General features: G+C 46.4%; 1 protein-coding gene and 2 long non-coding RNA genes across 3 annotated transcripts in view; 1 reads left to right on the top strand and 2 right to left on the bottom strand.

Annotated features, from left to right (window-relative positions):
• LOC309527466 overlaps window positions 1-15,674 on the top strand; it is a 98,118-nt gene that overhangs the window by 38,442 nt on the left and 44,002 nt on the right. The gene's annotated exons all lie outside the window — the stretch shown is intronic.
• The window catches only part of LOC309527443, a 74,418-nt gene that overhangs the window by 40,105 nt on the left and 18,639 nt on the right, over window positions 1-15,674 (bottom strand). The gene's annotated exons all lie outside the window — the stretch shown is intronic.
• On the bottom strand, window positions 762-14,040 carry LOC309527381 (uncharacterized protein). Its single transcript, XM_082214196.1, has 6 exons — window positions 13,727-14,040; window positions 9,454-9,951; window positions 8,484-8,604; window positions 5,865-5,945; window positions 3,715-3,843; window positions 762-1,740 (listed from the first exon to the last, which is right to left on the bottom strand). The coding sequence occupies exons 2-6, from the start codon at window positions 9,868-9,870 to the stop codon at window positions 992-994; spliced, it is 1,497 nt and encodes a 498-aa protein (XP_082070322.1). The 5' UTR covers window positions 9,871-9,951; window positions 13,727-14,040; the 3' UTR covers window positions 762-991.

The raw sequence follows: 15,674 nt of genomic DNA, 5'->3' as shown, positions 1-15,674 counted from the left end.
CGCACTCATCTCACTCTATAGGCCGAGGGAGCCGGCATTTGTCCGCAGAGTTTCCAGGTCACGTGGCCAGCATGACTAAGCAAACCAGAGCAGCGCACGGAAACGCCGTTTACCTTCCCCACGGGAGCGGTCCCTATTTATCTACTTGCACTTTGACGTGCTTTCGAACTGCTAGGTTGGCAGGAGCAGGGACCGAGCAACGGGAGCTCACCCTGTCGTCGCGGGGATTTGAACCACCGACCTTTTGATTGGCAAGCCCTAGGCTCTGTAGTTTAGACCACAGCGCCACCCACGCCGGTCTTATAGTACTGTACATATCAAAAGTGAAGTCAGCTTTTCCTCAGACACTGTAAAAAGTTATGGATGGATATTCAATTTCTAGGAATAAGCCCCTTAGAATAAGCATAGAGAGTGTATTTGGATTCTGTTCCCTTGGGCTTTCAGGAGTCAATTCTTACCCAAACCAAACAGCGTGGGTGTATCTGTGTTTGAGACAAACTCACCTGAGCAAACAGCATTTCTGCTTAGGTGCTACTCATATCCCACCTCGGAAAGTGACCTTAAATTTCCAAAAAGACTTTGGCGGGACTTTGTGCGGGGACGAGTGGAAGCCTAGCAGGAGCTGTCCCCTGTCATGATTTATACCACATTTTGGACCACCAATCAATTACCTATAGGCTGTAATTTCTCTATGTTACTAAAGCAAGTGGAAATCAAATTTTAAAAACAGGTTTCTTTGTTGTCAGCACATTAATAGGTGCATCTTCTAAATAAAGGATTAGTCTCTTCCCTGCGTAGATTCTTCGATGATGTTGAAGGTGTGCAGTAATGCTGAGGTGATGTTGATATGGATTCTGCTTGGTGAATTATGAGATCATTGGTTTTTGGGTTGTTGTTTTTGTAAATAACTTTTTATCGCATCTCCAACGGTGACAGTCTACAAATGATGATATTACTGTTCAGACAGAAGTATTTTCCACTCTCTTATCAATTACACAGTTTCCCCAGGGTGTGAATTCTTTTGATGAGAAGCTAAAGTTTTCTTTTCACCAAAGCTCTTTCCACACTCTGAGCACCGATATGGTTTCTCCCCTGTGTGGATTCTCTGATGAGAAGTGAGGTATCTGCTGAGACGGAAGGACTTCCCACACTCCGAACATTTATATGGCGTCTCCCCTGTGTGAATTGTTTGGTGAGAGGTCAAGTGACTCTTCTGAGTGAAGCGTTTCTCGCACTCAGGGCACTGATACGGTTTCTCGCCTGTGTGAAGTGTTTGGTGGGATGTAAGGTGGGAAATACTGATGAAGCTCTTTCCGCACTCTAAGCATTGATACGGCGTCTCTCCCTTGTGAAATTTTTGATGATTCGTTAGAGTTATATTGTGCCTGAAGCTCTTTCCGCACTCCAAGCACTGAAATAATTTCTGTCCTGTGTGAATGGTTTGATGTGAAGTGAGATATCTCTTCTGCCTGAAGGTCTTTCCACATTCCAAGCACTGGTATGGTTTCTCCCCTGTGTGGATTCTCTGATGAGGGATGAGGTTCACCTTCCGAGTGAAGCACTTTCCACACTCCAAGCATTTGTATGGTTTCTCCCCTGTGTGAATTCTTTGATGATTAGTGAGAACCCACTTGTGAGCGAAGCTCTTTCCACATTCCTGGCACTGGTATGGTTTGTCATTTGAAGGCGTCCTTTGAGGCATGGTGGGGCTGGAACCACGCTGAAAACCCTTTCCATCTGCTGCAATGAAAACAGGAAAGAGACTGAGATAGAAATGGAGCCCCAAATCACATGGTATATATTCTAGTGCTTGAAACATCTGAGGCAAGATAGGACGGCAATTTACAAAACAAAATGTCATTTCTGATGTTGTTTTGCAACTACAGTGGACGCTCGGGTTGCAAACGTGATCTGTGCGGGAAGCACGTTCACAACCCGCAGCTCCAGGTCTGCACATGCGTGGGTAGCGATTCAGCGCTTCTGTGCAAAGCAGGATTTAGCGCTTCTGCACATGCGCAAGGGCTGAAACCCGGAAATAACCTGTTCTGGTACTTCCGGGTTCGGCGCGGTGCGCAACCCGAAATCGCGCAATCTAAAGCGTCTGTAACCCGAGGTATGACTGTATGGGATACACACACACACACACACACACACACAATCCTATGTAACAAAATCTCCATTTTGCAATATTTTTTAAAAAGAATTCAATTAGGCTTTTCATTTATATGGAAAGGTGGAATTACAGAACTATAGAAAAACTAATGTATAAAGTTTGAATTTTAGCATTTATACATGCCAGCAGTGGGGCAGGATGGGGCATGAGATTCTAAAGCAGAAGAAATGTCCAATCTGTTAGTTTATGTTGATGTTCATGGGTTGCTGTTGCTGCTGCTGCTGCTGCTGTTTTACAATTTTTAGAATACAGTGGTACCTCGCAAGACGAATGCCTCGCAAGACAAAAAACTCGCTAGACGAAAGGTTTTTCCGTTTTCGATTTGCCTCGCAAGACGAATTTCCCTATGGGCTTGCTTTGCAAGACGAAAACGTCTTGCGACTTTGTTAAACCGTTAAAACCGTGCTTCGCAAGACGAAAAATTCGCTAGACGGCAAAACTTGCGGAACGAATTAATTTCGTCTTGCGAGGCACCACTGTAAATAAATAAATAAATAAATAAAATTTTGGACATTTCCTTTAAGTCCTTTAAGGACTTTAAAACAGATTTTATATAGATTTATTTATCTATATTTATATAGTGCAGTATCCTTAAAAACATGTATCAAAGCGGTTTGCAGAAATGAAAACAAAGCCATAACAATAAAACCATTAAAAAGTTAAAAGGATCAATAGTCTGGGATGGCAGGAGGTGAAATCCAGCAACATCTGAATTTTTATTTATTTACGGTCGTACCTTGGTTTTCAAACAGCTTAGTTAACGATCAACTTTGAACTTTGCCTCGGAAGCCGAACGCCCCGCGCAACTTCTGTGGCTTACGATTGGCTGCAGGACGCCCTTGCTGCCAATCGGAAGCTGTGCCTTGGTTTCCAAACGTTTCGGAAGTCGCACGGACTTCCGGAACGCATTATGTTCGAAAACCAATATACAACTGTACTTACTTATTCAAATTTGAATAGCGCCTGTAATGGGAATTAGGGGTTGCTTGTGCGTAAGTTGCCGCCACTTTCGGCGAGGTTGCCTGGAAAAACCTTTCCCTGGCTGGACAGTCCTGATTCTGCGTCTGTCTCAGTCACTGGCAGAATCCGTCAGTGGGCGTTTCCTGAACTTCTTCCAACATAAAAGTTCCTTGACGGATAGTCTCCGCCTAGCCTCCCTGTGCGGAAGTCTTCTGCGCAGGGTGGGTGTGGGCAGTGGAGGACCAATGCTCTCCCCACTGGTCTCTGGCGAAGAGTCCTGGAGCCATCCCTCCGAAGCCCGCCTCCACCCGCCTTTCTCCCTGGTGTAACGCTGATTTCCTTCCCCGGTCATTGAGTCCCCTCCTTTCCTGCTGGGACCTTCTCCGGCATCGCTCGGGAGCCCTTCCTCCACTCCTGACTGAGATGGCAGTTCCCTGACAGCGCCCTTTACCCAAAGCTCTTCAGGAGTTTCATAATATTAAAATACAAAATAAGGACACAAAATAGATAATAAAAGTCAAGGCAAATCCTGGATGGCTTCAGGATCACCCCAGAAACACAAGAGAAACACGGAGCCTCACCAAGGGAGACAACGACCTTACAGTTTTCCTCCATGACTTCCTTGTGCAGCCCTCTCTGGTCAGGATCCAGCAGAGCCCATTCCTCCTCGGTGAAATGCACAGCCACATCCTGGAAGGACACTGGACCCTAAAAGGGAAAGATTAACACGTTCCTCTTTAAAGGGAACATAAACATGATCTGGGACGTGGGTGGCACTGTGTGTTAAACCACAGATGCTAGGGCTTGCCGACCAGAAGGTCGCGGTTCGAATCGCGGGGTGAGATGGGGTGAGCTCCCGTTGCTCAGTCCCTGCTCCTGCCAACCTAGCAGTTCGAAAGCACTTCAAAGTGCAAGTAGATAAATAGGTACCGCTCCGGTGGGAAGGTAAACGGCGTTTCCGTAAGCTGCTCTGGTTCACCAGAAGTGGCTTAGTCATGCTGGCCACATGACCCGGAAGCTGTAAGCCGGCTCCCTCGGCCAATAAAGCGAGATGAGCGCCACAACCCCAGAGTCGGCCACGAGTGGACCTAATGGTCAGGGGTCCCTTTACCTTTACCTTCAAACGTGATCTACCAGCAAAATCCAGAAGGCTAGACACGGGAAAGGTGGCCGGGTCTTATTGTCCAGGATTTTAAACCAGGATAAAATCTGACAACATTTGGAATATGAGTTCATACAGGAAGTAGCAGGCTATTAACATCAATGTATGACCGCAGACTGTCTCGCCAGAGTGGTGCATGTTCTGGTTATCTCCTGCTTGGACTGCTGCAATGCGCTCTACATGGGGCTACCTTTGAAGGTGACCCGGAAACTACAACTAATCCAGAATGCAGCACCTAGACTGGTGACTGGGAGCGGCCACCGAGACTATATAACACCGGTCCTGAAAAATCTTCATTGGCTCCCAGTACGTTTCCAAACACAATTCGAAGTGTTGGTGCTGACCTTTAAAGCCCTAAACCACCTCGGTCCAGTATACCTGAAGGAGCGTCTCCACCCCCATCGTTCTGCCTGGACACTGAGGTCCAGCGCCGAGGGCCTTCTGGCAGTTCTCTCACTGCAAGAAGCCAAGTTACAGGGAACCAGGCAGAGGGCCTTCTCAGTGGTGGCACCTGCCCTGTGGAACACGCTCCCACCAAATGCCAAAGAGAAAAACAACTACCAGACTTTTAGAAGACATCTGAAGGCAGTCCTGTTTAGGGAAGCTTTTAATGTTTAATAGACTACTGTATTTTAATATTCTGTGGGAAGCCGCCCAGAGTGGCTGAGGAAACCCAGCCAGATGCGTGGGGTATAAATAAATAAATAATAATAATAATAATAATAATAATAATAATAATATGTATTAGGATGATGCTTCTGGCCCAGAGATGGAAAGAAGGAGAAGTACCACCCAGAGAAAACTGGGCGATGGAATATGCAGAAATGGCAAAACATGACGGGAAAGACCAGCAACCAAGAAGACCAAGTATTTTCAAAAGACTGGAATAACCTTTTTAATATATTCGAAAGACCACTGTAGGCAGTTGAAATCCTTGACAAGAATACAATGACACTTGTAAAGTAACATGAACTTTGGTTACTATCATTATATCACAGATAGATAACGGTAAATGATGCAGGAATTCTTTTATTTTTATTCTTAAGAAATGGAACCCATGGAAGGAAGGAAGGAGGTCTGAAGGTTCGAACGAACCTCTTTTTGGTTTTTCCCCAGAATGGCTATGTTTATTGTGTACAACTTTATGTAAAACTAATAAAAAATATTTTAAAAAAGCAAAGAAAGAGGATAATAACACAGCATCAATTTATATAAGAATATATGGGAGTATATTACATTAGGCTTTGTTTTTTTTAACTCATTTCCCCCCCCCTCTTTCTTACACACATCGTGGTTCTGTTCACCCCTTAACTTTCTCCCCTTTTGTATTTTGTTTTTTTAACTCATTTTTTTCTCTTTCTTACACACATCGTGGTTCTTTTCGCCCCTTAACTTTCTCGCTCCCCCCCCCCCCGTATATCTTTATTTCTAAAAATGAAATAAGGATTTAAACCTTAATGATGGGCACCCACAGCCTTCGTCAAAGGGAACTAGAGAGATTCAGTCAGGCCCAGGGAGGTGGCAGCGGGCAGAGGGACTGCCCCCCCCAGCCCTTCTTTTCCCCTTCCTGATCTGTTGCCATGGCAACTGCTTCCCCTCTGCCAGAAGGAAGATGCAGCCGAGATGGTCCTTCCAGCATCATTCCATCACCTGGGAGAGACAAGGAGGGGGAAAGAGACATCAGCAGGCGTTTGCCTCAGAGGCCAAGAGCCACATGTCAAAAATACACACTGAGGTAAGTTTACAGATTGTCTCATTCATTTTATACACTCTGAATGTTTAGGACCCCACTTTTTTTATTCATCTCCACTCCTTGTAAGCCATTACTGACAAATCAAGCGTTTTCCTCCATGTGGAATAATAATAATAATAATAATAATAATAATAATAATAATAATTTATTTATACCCTCCCCTCCCCTGCCAGAGCCAGGCTCAGGGCAGCTAATAACAGCAAAATTTCAATAAAAACATAATGGGGGGGGGGAGAGGCCAATTTAAAATACAAGTTAAAAATACAATTTAAAATGCAGCCTCATTTTAACAGTAGCCCATAGATCAAAACCAGAAGGGGAGGGAAACATAAGGGTCAGACTGAGTCTAAACCAAAGGCCAGGCGGAACAGCTCTGTCTTGCAGGCTCTGCGGAAAGATGTCAAGTCCCGCAGGGCCCTAGTCTCTTGTGACAGAGCATTCCACCAAGTCGGGGCCAGTACTGAAAAGGCCCTGGCCCTAGTTGAGACCAACCTAACCTCCTTGTGACTTGGGACCTCCAAAATGTTGTCATTTGTGGACCTTAAGGTCCTCCGCGGGACATACCAGGAGAGCCGGTCCCGTAGGTACGTGGGTCCTAGGCTGCTTTGAGTGCTGAAAATAACACAGAATCGTAGAATCTTAAGAGTTGGGAGGGACCTAAGGGTCATCTAGTCCAACCCCCTGCAATGCAAGAATAAACTCAGCTAAAGCATCCATGACAGGTGGCCTCCACTTAAAAACCTCCATGGAAGGAGAGTCCACCACCTCTCGTGGGAGTCTGTTCCACTGCCGACCAGCTCTGTCAGGAAGTCCCCCCCCAAAATGTTTAGTTGGAATCTCCTTTCTTGTAACTTGAAGCCATGGGTTCGAGTCCTACCCTCCAAAGAAGGAGACATGCTCCCTCCTCCATGTGACAACCCTTCAGATATTTCTCTTCTCCGTCTTCTCTTTTCCAGGCTAAACATACCCAGCTCCTTCAACAGTTCCTCTAAGACTTGGTTTCCAGACCCTTGATCATCTTAGTCACCTTCCTCTGCACATATTCCAGCTTGTCAACATCCTTTTTAAATTGTGGTGCCCAGAAATGGACACAGTATTCCTGGTGTGGTCTGACCAAGGCAGAATAGAGCAGGACAATGTAGCAAGTGTGGCGCTGTGGGTTAAACCACAGAGCCTAGGACTTGCCAATCAGAAGGTTGGTGGTCCAAATCTCCGCAACAGGGTGAGCTCCCGTTGCTCAGTCCCTGCTCCTGCCAACCTAGCAGTTCGAAAGCATGTCCAAGTGCAAGTAGATAAATAGGTACCGCTCCGGCAGGAAGGTAAACGGCGTTTCCGTGCGCTGCTCTGGTTCGCCAGAAGTGGCTTAGTCATGCTGGCCATGACCTGGAAGCTGTAAGGCGGCTCCCTTGGCCAGTAAAGCGAGATGAGTGCCGCAACCCCAGAGTTGGCCACAACTGGGGTCCCTTTACCTTTATGTAGCACTGTGGAAGAGTACTGGAAGAAATGGCCTCCCCACCTCGAGGCCCTTTAAATCAGGGTGGTCCAACGCATGGCCCAAAGGCCGCATGTGGCCCTTGAGGCCTTTTTTGGCGGCCCTCAACAGCATTTGACATCCGCCAGCCCTCCACTGCCTTCCCAAAGCTGGGTAAGGGAGTTGCTGAGCTTTGGGAGGGAGGTCCTAGGGCTGGAGGTAAAAGGTAAAGGGACCCCTGACCATTAGATCCAGTCATGACCAACTCTGGGGTTGCGGCGCTCATCTCGCTTTACTGGCCGAGGGAGCCGGCGTACAGCTTCCAGGTCATGTGGCCAGCATGACTAAGCCGCTTCTGGCGAACCAGAGCAGCGCACGGAAACGTCGTTTACCTTCCCGCCGGAGTGCTACCTATTTATCTACTTGCACTTTGACGTGCTTTCGAACTGCTAGGTTGGCAGGAGCAGGGACCGAGCAATGGGAGCTCACCCCGTCACGGGGATTCGAACCGCCAACCTTCTGATCGGCAAGCCCTAGGCTCTGTGGTTTAACCCACAGGGCCACCTGGAGAGCCGGCATCAAATTTTGTCTTCACTCCCTGTGTCATGTCAAAGTATTCTTGCAGCCCACATGGTCTGAGAGGTTGGGCTGCCCTGTCTTTATTGCATCCACTGTGTGGTATAGTGGTTAAGAGCGGTAGTCTCGTAATCTGGGGACTGGGTTCGCGTCTCCGCTCCTCCACATGCAACTGCTGGGTGACCTTGGGCCAGTCACACTTCTCTGAAGTCTCTCAGCCTCACTCACCTCACAGAGTGTTTGTTGTAGGGGAGGAAGGGAAAGGAGAATGTGAGCTGCTTTGAGACTCCTTCGGGTTGTGATAAAGTGGGATGTCAAATCCAAACTCCTCCTCTTATTGCATAGCAACGGATCAGGCCAAGTTCAAGCCTGCCTCGTTAATCCTTACCTAGTATGGCGGCACCTTGTTCCCCCTCCTGCACGACCATCCATCTCAGGGACCTCCCTCTGGCGTCCAAAGGCGTCTTCTCTGCCTCAGGGAAACCAGCGGCCCCTTCTGCAAACAGGCCCTTTGCCAGAAACAGGGGATGGGGAGCAGGGTTAGAAAAAGAATATCAGAGAAAAATGCTTGGGATGCTTTCAGAAAAGGTTGGCAAATGACGGGAAGCGGGGTTTCCGTACATGAATTATTATTCTTATTATTGACATTATTAACAAGCCAAATAGCAGGGTATTACAGGGCTGCCATACATCCTGGTTTTCCCGGATGTATCCTGGAATTGGACTGCAAAATGATGTCCGGGAGGATTTTTGCTGAACTGGCAAAATGTCCGGGGAAACCCGGACGGGTATGGCAAGCATGGCAATTTTTTATACAGTGGAATCTCGGTTTCCGAACGTAATCCGTTCCAGAAGACTGTTCAACTTCTGAAACGTTCGAAAACCGAAAAGCGGAAGCCTCAATACATTAACAAAACTCAAAGCCGTTTCAGCTTCCGAAAAACATTTGAAAACCGGAGCAATTACTTCCAGGTTTTTGAGGTTCGGGAACTGAAACATTTGACTACGGAGGAGTTCGAAGACCAAGGTTCCACTGTATTAAAAAATGCTTTAAAAATCCAAGAAAAGCCCCAAAACCACTCTCACCAAAGGAAAAAAACAAACTCAACAACCTTTTGTATATATCATGCAAACAATCACTAAATAGCAGTGGTACACCAATATTTATCAAGACACCAATATTTCCTGAGCTGGCCTGGATAGCAAATACTGAGCTTCAAAGTCCAAAGCCTAGGAAATAAAATCCCACCAAATGACACAGAAACATTCTATGTGAGATTTCTTTTCCGGCAAAAGCAATTATGGGGTACCCTCCCTCACACTCCTGCCCCCTAAAAATTAGGATATAAAGCTCTCACCTGCTGCTCTTCCTGCTTCCTGTCCTCTGCCCGGCTCAGGAGGAAGCCTTCAGCCAGGGCCACCGCCTGATAGCTGGTCTCCGCTCCACATTCCCTCACCCAGTTCTCCATCTCCGGGGGGAGGACAGCCAGGAACTGCTCCAGGATCACCAGGTCCAGGATCTGATTTTTCGTGTGTCGCTCTGGATTCAGCCACTGACGGCAAAGGCGGTGGAGCCGGTTGCAAACCTCTCGGGGCCCTTTGGCCTCCTGGTAGCAGAAATGCCTGAACTTCTGGCGCTGAACATCTGAGCTGAGGGCGTCCTCCTCGCCCGGAATCTCCTGCGTGCTTCTTTCCAAAAATTCCCCGCTGTTCCCAATGTTGAAGTCATCAGACACCCTTCTTCTTGTAGGCCCAGCTAAGTCTTGCTTGTCCATCACTGATCTGGGCTCCAAAGAAGATTCCAAATCTTCCTTCTTCTTCAAAAACTGTGCTGACCAGAGGTGTTACACCAATTCCTGCAAAGCCAACACATTGTCTTGTTAGAGAATTATTGCATTGTCTTATTTGTTTATTTATATTTTTTCAAATATATACATTTTATTAGTTTTACAATCTATTTAACATTTCCAGGTTGTGACTTCCTTCCCCTCTTTCTGCGGTCCCTTATTTTTTTTATGTCTTCTGCATCTTCAAGTTCATTTTACTTGTGCATTTATTTATCTTCTGTAAATATATACTCCTATAAAACTGCAGGTTGTTACATTAATCCTGCTAATGTTTTTATCTGTTTACAATTGATCTGTAAATATTCAATGAACCATTTCCAATCTTTTATAAGAAGTTTGTTATCTTGATTTCTTATTCTTCTGGTAAGTTTCACCATTTCTGCATATTCCATAAGTTTTTATATCCACTCTTCCTTTTCTGGAACTTCTGCTTCTTTCCATTTTGAGGCAAGTAACATTTTTGCTGCTGTAGTCGTGTACATAAATAAATTTCTATACAATTTATGTAGTTCTGTCCCTATAATTCCCAAAAGAAAAGCTGCTGGGTTGTTTTTTTAAAAAAAATAAGTTATTTTGAACATCCTTTTCAATTCATTACGTATCATTTCCCAATAAGCTTTAACCTTACTACAAGACCAGAATTATTGCATTGTCAGGGCTGGAAGATTTTCCCGCAGGAAAGCAGCGTGAGTTTGGCTTTCAAACAGCTCTTCCCAAGGAAGGAGAAGCAGGTGAATTGTATGTCAAGTCCCACAACAAATAATGGAGGGAGATTCCTCCACATGAAGGCCATGGATTGACTGACTGACTGATTGATTGATTGATTGATTTTATTGGAAGCCTCCCATCTTTTTGAGAGGATGCAGCAACCTTGACAGCTCTTCCCCCTCCCCCCAGCCTTCCACCAAGTCCATAGCCAAGGCCTTTAACCCTCACTCTGTAACCACAGAACTGTAGGTTCCTCTAATCCAATGCAGGAATCTTTTTGCCAAATGTGGGGCTCGAACCCACGACCCTGAGATTAAGAATCTCAAGAGACAGCTGCCTCTTCCTGCATTGTGTGTTGGGGGGGGTTGGACTAGATGACCCCCGGGTTCCCTTCCAACTCCAGGATTCTAGAATTCGTATGCTCTGCTGACTGAGCTATCTCATGGTCTCTAAACCATAGCCACACAAGTGTGTTCAAATCAAAGTGTTGGTGCTGACCTTTAAAGCCCTAAACGGCCTCAGCCCAGAATACCTGAAGGAGCGTCTCCACTCCCATCGTTCAGCCTGGAGACTGAGGTCCAGCTCCGAGGGCCTTCCGGCGGTTCCCTCACTGTGAGAAGCAAAGTTACAGGGAACCAGGCAGAGGGCCTTCTCAGTGGTGGCACCCGTCCTGTGGAATGCCCTCCCACCATATGTCAAAGAGAAAAACAACTACCAGACTTTTAGAAGACATCAAAAGGCAGCCCTGTTTAGGGAAGCTTTTAATGTTTAATAGACTACTGTATTTTAATATGCCAATGAATGCTCCAACTACCGCACAATTGCACTCATTTCACACGCTAGCAAGGTTATGCTTAAAATTCTACAAGGAAGGCTCAAGCAGTATGTGGACCAAGAACTCCCAGAAGTGCAAGCTGGATTTAGAAGAGGCAGAGGAACCAGAGACCAAATTGCAAACATGCGCTGGATTATGGAGAAAGCTAGAAAGTTCCAGAAAGACATCTACTTCTGCTTCACTGACTATGCAAAAGCCTTTGCCTGTGTCAACCACAGCAAACTATGGCAAGTTCTTAAAGAAATGGGAGTGCCTGATCACCTCATCTGTCTCCTGAGAAATCTCTACGTGGGACAAGAAGCTACAGTTAGAACTGGATATGGAACAACTGATTGGTTCAAAATTGGGAAAGGAGTACAACAAGGCTGTATATTGTCCCCCTGCTTATTCAACTTACATGCAGAATTCATCATGCGAAAGGCTGGGCTGGATGAATCCTAAGCCAAAATTAAGATCGCCGGAAGAAATATCAACAATCTCAGATATGCAGATGACAACCTTGATGGCAGAAAGTGAGGAGGAATTAAAGAACCTTTTATTGAGGGTGAAAGAAGAGAGCGCAAAATACGGTCTGATGCTCTACATCATAAAAACGAAGATCATGGCCACTGGGCCCATCACCTCCTGGCAAATAGAATGAGAAGAAATGGAGGCAGTGAGAGATTTTACTTTCTTGGGCTCCATGATAACGGCAGATGGTGACAGCAGCCACAAAATTAAGAGACGCCTGCTTCTTGGGAGGAAAGCAATGACAAACCTAGACAGCATCTTAAAAAGTAGAGACATCACCTTGCCAACAAAGGTCCGTATAATAAAAGCTATGGTTTTCCCAGTAGCAATGTATGGAAGTGAGAGCTGGACCATAAAGAAGGCTGATCGCCGAAGAATTGATGCTTTTGAATTATGGTGCTGGAGGGGACTCTTGAGAGTCCCATGGACTGCAAGAAGATCAAACCTCTCCATTCGGAAGGAAATCAGCCCTGAGTGCTCACTGGAAGGACAGATCGTGAAGCTGAGGCTCCAATACTTTGGCCACCTTATGAGAAGAGAAGACCCCCTGGAAAAGACCCTGATGTTGGGACAGATGGAGGGCACAAGGAGAAGGGGACGACAGAGGATGAGATGGTTGGACAGTGTTCTCGAAGCTACAAACATGAGTCTGACCAAACTGCGGGAGGCAGTGGAAGACAGAAGTGCCTGGCGTGCTCTGGTCCATGGGGTGACGAAGAGTCGGACACGACTAAACGACTAAACAACAACAACAAAATTTTAATATTGTGTTGGAAGCCGCCCAGAGTGGCAGGGGAAACCCAGCAAGTGGGCGGGGTATAAATACTATATTATTATTATTATTATTATTATTATTATTATTATTATTATTTCAGTTGGTGCCCCTTGTCTTTAATCAATGGGGGGTTCCAGCTTCCAGTCGCTCTTTGCGTTCAGTGGCAAAAGGTCTCTCCCCACCCCGCCTTCCACGTGTCAGGGGTTGCACATCTGAAAGTGCGCACGAGCGAGCCGCGTGTTGCTGGGACCATGTTTAACGCCGATTCAGGGGAGGGAGCGCAGGAAGCAGCACCACTAACTCATTCCCACGGCGCTGCCTATCTGCTCCAAATTCCCTCCACCTGCACACGAAAGAAGGAAAGAGAGAGAGAGCAGGGAAGTTCAGAAGATTCTTGGGAATCTTATTTTTTTATATAATATGTTGTGGTGTGAGTGTAAATTTTAACATGGAAAATCAAATAAATCTGTAGAAAGGAGGAAAGGAAGGAAGGAAGGGGTGAAATGATAAATGGGATGGGGGTCTCTCCTGCTGCTCTGGGGCCCCACGAACTCCCAATAGGTTAACAATCCACCTCCCCTTTCTTTGCATTGCATTCACTGGGTGGCGTAATAATAATAACATTTTTTTATTATTTATATCCTGCCCTCCCCAGCCAAAGCTGGGCTCAGAGCGGCTAAGGACTGTAAAAATAACACAGTTTACATAAAATCACCATCAGTTAATGGAAATACATTCTAAAATCAATTCATTCCAAAATCAAATTAATGGCAACCATTGGGCTAGAGTAGGAACATGGGAATCCCCCCAGGGGGGTTTCCAGCCCCCACCCCAGCTGTCATTTTCCTGCCTGACCCCTCCCCCGACCATGCACCCTCCCCCACAGCCCTGGGGCTGCCCTTCACCCAAATGCACAAACAATGTGCATGCCCCCCGCCCCGCCCCCCCCCGCTCACCAGATCCCAGATGGGACCACCCACGCAGCGCTTGCAAGAGACAGATGAACCGGGCAGGAAAGCAGAGGGGAGGAGGCGCCCTCCACAACCCCCCCCCTCGCCCCATCCTCTTCCTCCCATTGCCTTCCCGTCTAGGCTTCCTGCTCCGTTCACTTTAACCCTTAGAAGGTTAGGCGCAGGAAGAATCGTAGAGTTGGAAGGGGTCCCCCGGGGTCATCCAGCCCAACCCTGCCCAATGCAAGAATCTTTTGCCCAGCGCGCGGGACTCGAACCCAAGACCCTCCTGCACTAGCGACTGAGCTGTCCCACCCCCTTCCCAAAACAGTGCCTGAGCCTCCCAGGTGCACGTTTCTTCAGGTTTCATTCAGCGCCTCTGGATCATCCGTGCAAAAAAATAAAAATAAAGAGGGGGGGGTGCCAAAGAGGTTTGGGGGCCGAGCCTTGCACGTGATGCTCCTGCCCCACACCGCATGACCGGAAGTGTGGGCTACTCGCCTCTTCCCCCACCCTCTACGATCAGCTGCCTATGGGAGCCTATCTGCTCTGCTCATTTTTTTTTTTAAATAATTTTTATTGGGTTTTCACATTTTATATAGACAGAAAACAGACACACACAAAAAACAAAACAAAACACAACAAACGTGTATAATTTCAGAAGATCTTATTTTCCTAACCCTAGTCCCTGACTTCCCCCCACCCCCTCCCTTGCATCCCTATTCCCAAAATTATGTCAGCAAATTGGCATTTCTCCTCTTATCCATCTTAATATTAGTCCTTTTATAGAGAAAAGCAAAAATAATTTTTTTCTAAGTTGGACCCCAGTTCCCTTCCATCGATTTCCCATTTTGTCTTAAATAAAAATCTTATTAACTAAACCCCAAGGTCTTAAGTGTTGTTAAAATTACATCCTTGCCTCCCTCCCATCCCCGATTTGCGTCCCTCTACGATCAGCTGCCTATGGGAGCCTATCTGCTCTGCTCATAGTGAAATGGATTTGGCAGCGAGGAGACGCAGGGAGCAAAGAGTTAGAGGTGGGGAAAGACCGGGGTTTTTGCTTTGTGTAAAGTGCTGCAGGAATTTATGTGTAGTTTGGGGGGGGGTTGTCCCTCCAACAGATATCATGCGCATGCAGCCCACTACCAAAATCAGCACAATCGCTTTTGTGACTTTTAATAATAATAATAATAATAATAATAAATTTTATTTATATCCCGCCCTCCCCAGCCGAAGCCAGGCTCAGGGCGGCTAACAACACTAAAATAGTGCAACATTATAAAAACATCATAAGAATTAATTAAAATAAAAATTGATGGGGATATCCGGTCAAAGTGGTCCAATACTGGACCCGAGGACAGTCGAGGGGCCTCCAGTTCCTTTATTGTATCCAAATTGGCAGGGAGGTCATGGCGGAGCGACAGGACCTTCCCCGCAAAAAAGCTCGCAAATGCCTCACAGCTGTGTGTCGAATTGTTATTTAAATTTGGCTGTCCTTCGAGGGACGTTAAAGACCGAATTATACTAAATAATTGTGCCGGGCGAGAGCTAGCGGATGCAATGGAGGCCGAGAAGTAAGACTTCTTAGCGGCCTTCACTGCCATCTCGTAGGTTTTCATAAAAACCCTATAAGATGTTCTTGAGGCTCCGTCACGGGCACCCCGCCATACTTTTGTGATTTGTCCCTACAAAACACTTCATCACAGTTTCTTCCTATCTATTCAAAGGGCCTTTGCTACAGGATACCAAATGTAAGAATTCACTGATAGATGTATCAATGTAATGGCTCACTGGGAAAACTTCAGAAATTCATATAGACATGTGAGCTCAGCTACTCAGCAGCCCCTCTGCCTGAGGGATAATCCCTGGATCCTGATACCTAAGTGCCAGACAGGTAGCCATTCCAGAAATAACAAGCCCAGATGAAGACAAAAGGGTGTTACTGACTTGGCTG

Source organism: Podarcis vaucheri (assembly GCF_965113315.1).
Source record: "Podarcis vaucheri genome assembly, chromosome: 2".
NCBI classification, from domain to species: Eukaryota; Metazoa; Chordata; class Lepidosauria; order Squamata; family Lacertidae; genus Podarcis; species Podarcis vaucheri.
Note: the sequence above shows the minus strand (reverse complement) of the source record. Positions and strands in the feature narration are given on the sequence as shown.

Coding starts and splice junctions, on each gene's coding strand:
- LOC309527381 (XM_082214196.1), bottom strand. CDS start 9,870: ATGGACAAGCAAGACTTAGCTGGGCCTACAAGAAGAAGGGTGTCTGAT. Junction 8,605..9,453: donor GGAAGCAGGAAGAGCAGCAG/GTGAGAGCTTTA, acceptor TTTCTGGCAAAG/GGCCTGTTTGCAGAAGGGGC. Junction 1,741..3,714: donor TAAGGTCGTTGTCTCCCTTG/GTGAGGCTCCGT, acceptor TTTTCATTGCAG/CAGATGGAAAGGGTTTTCAG.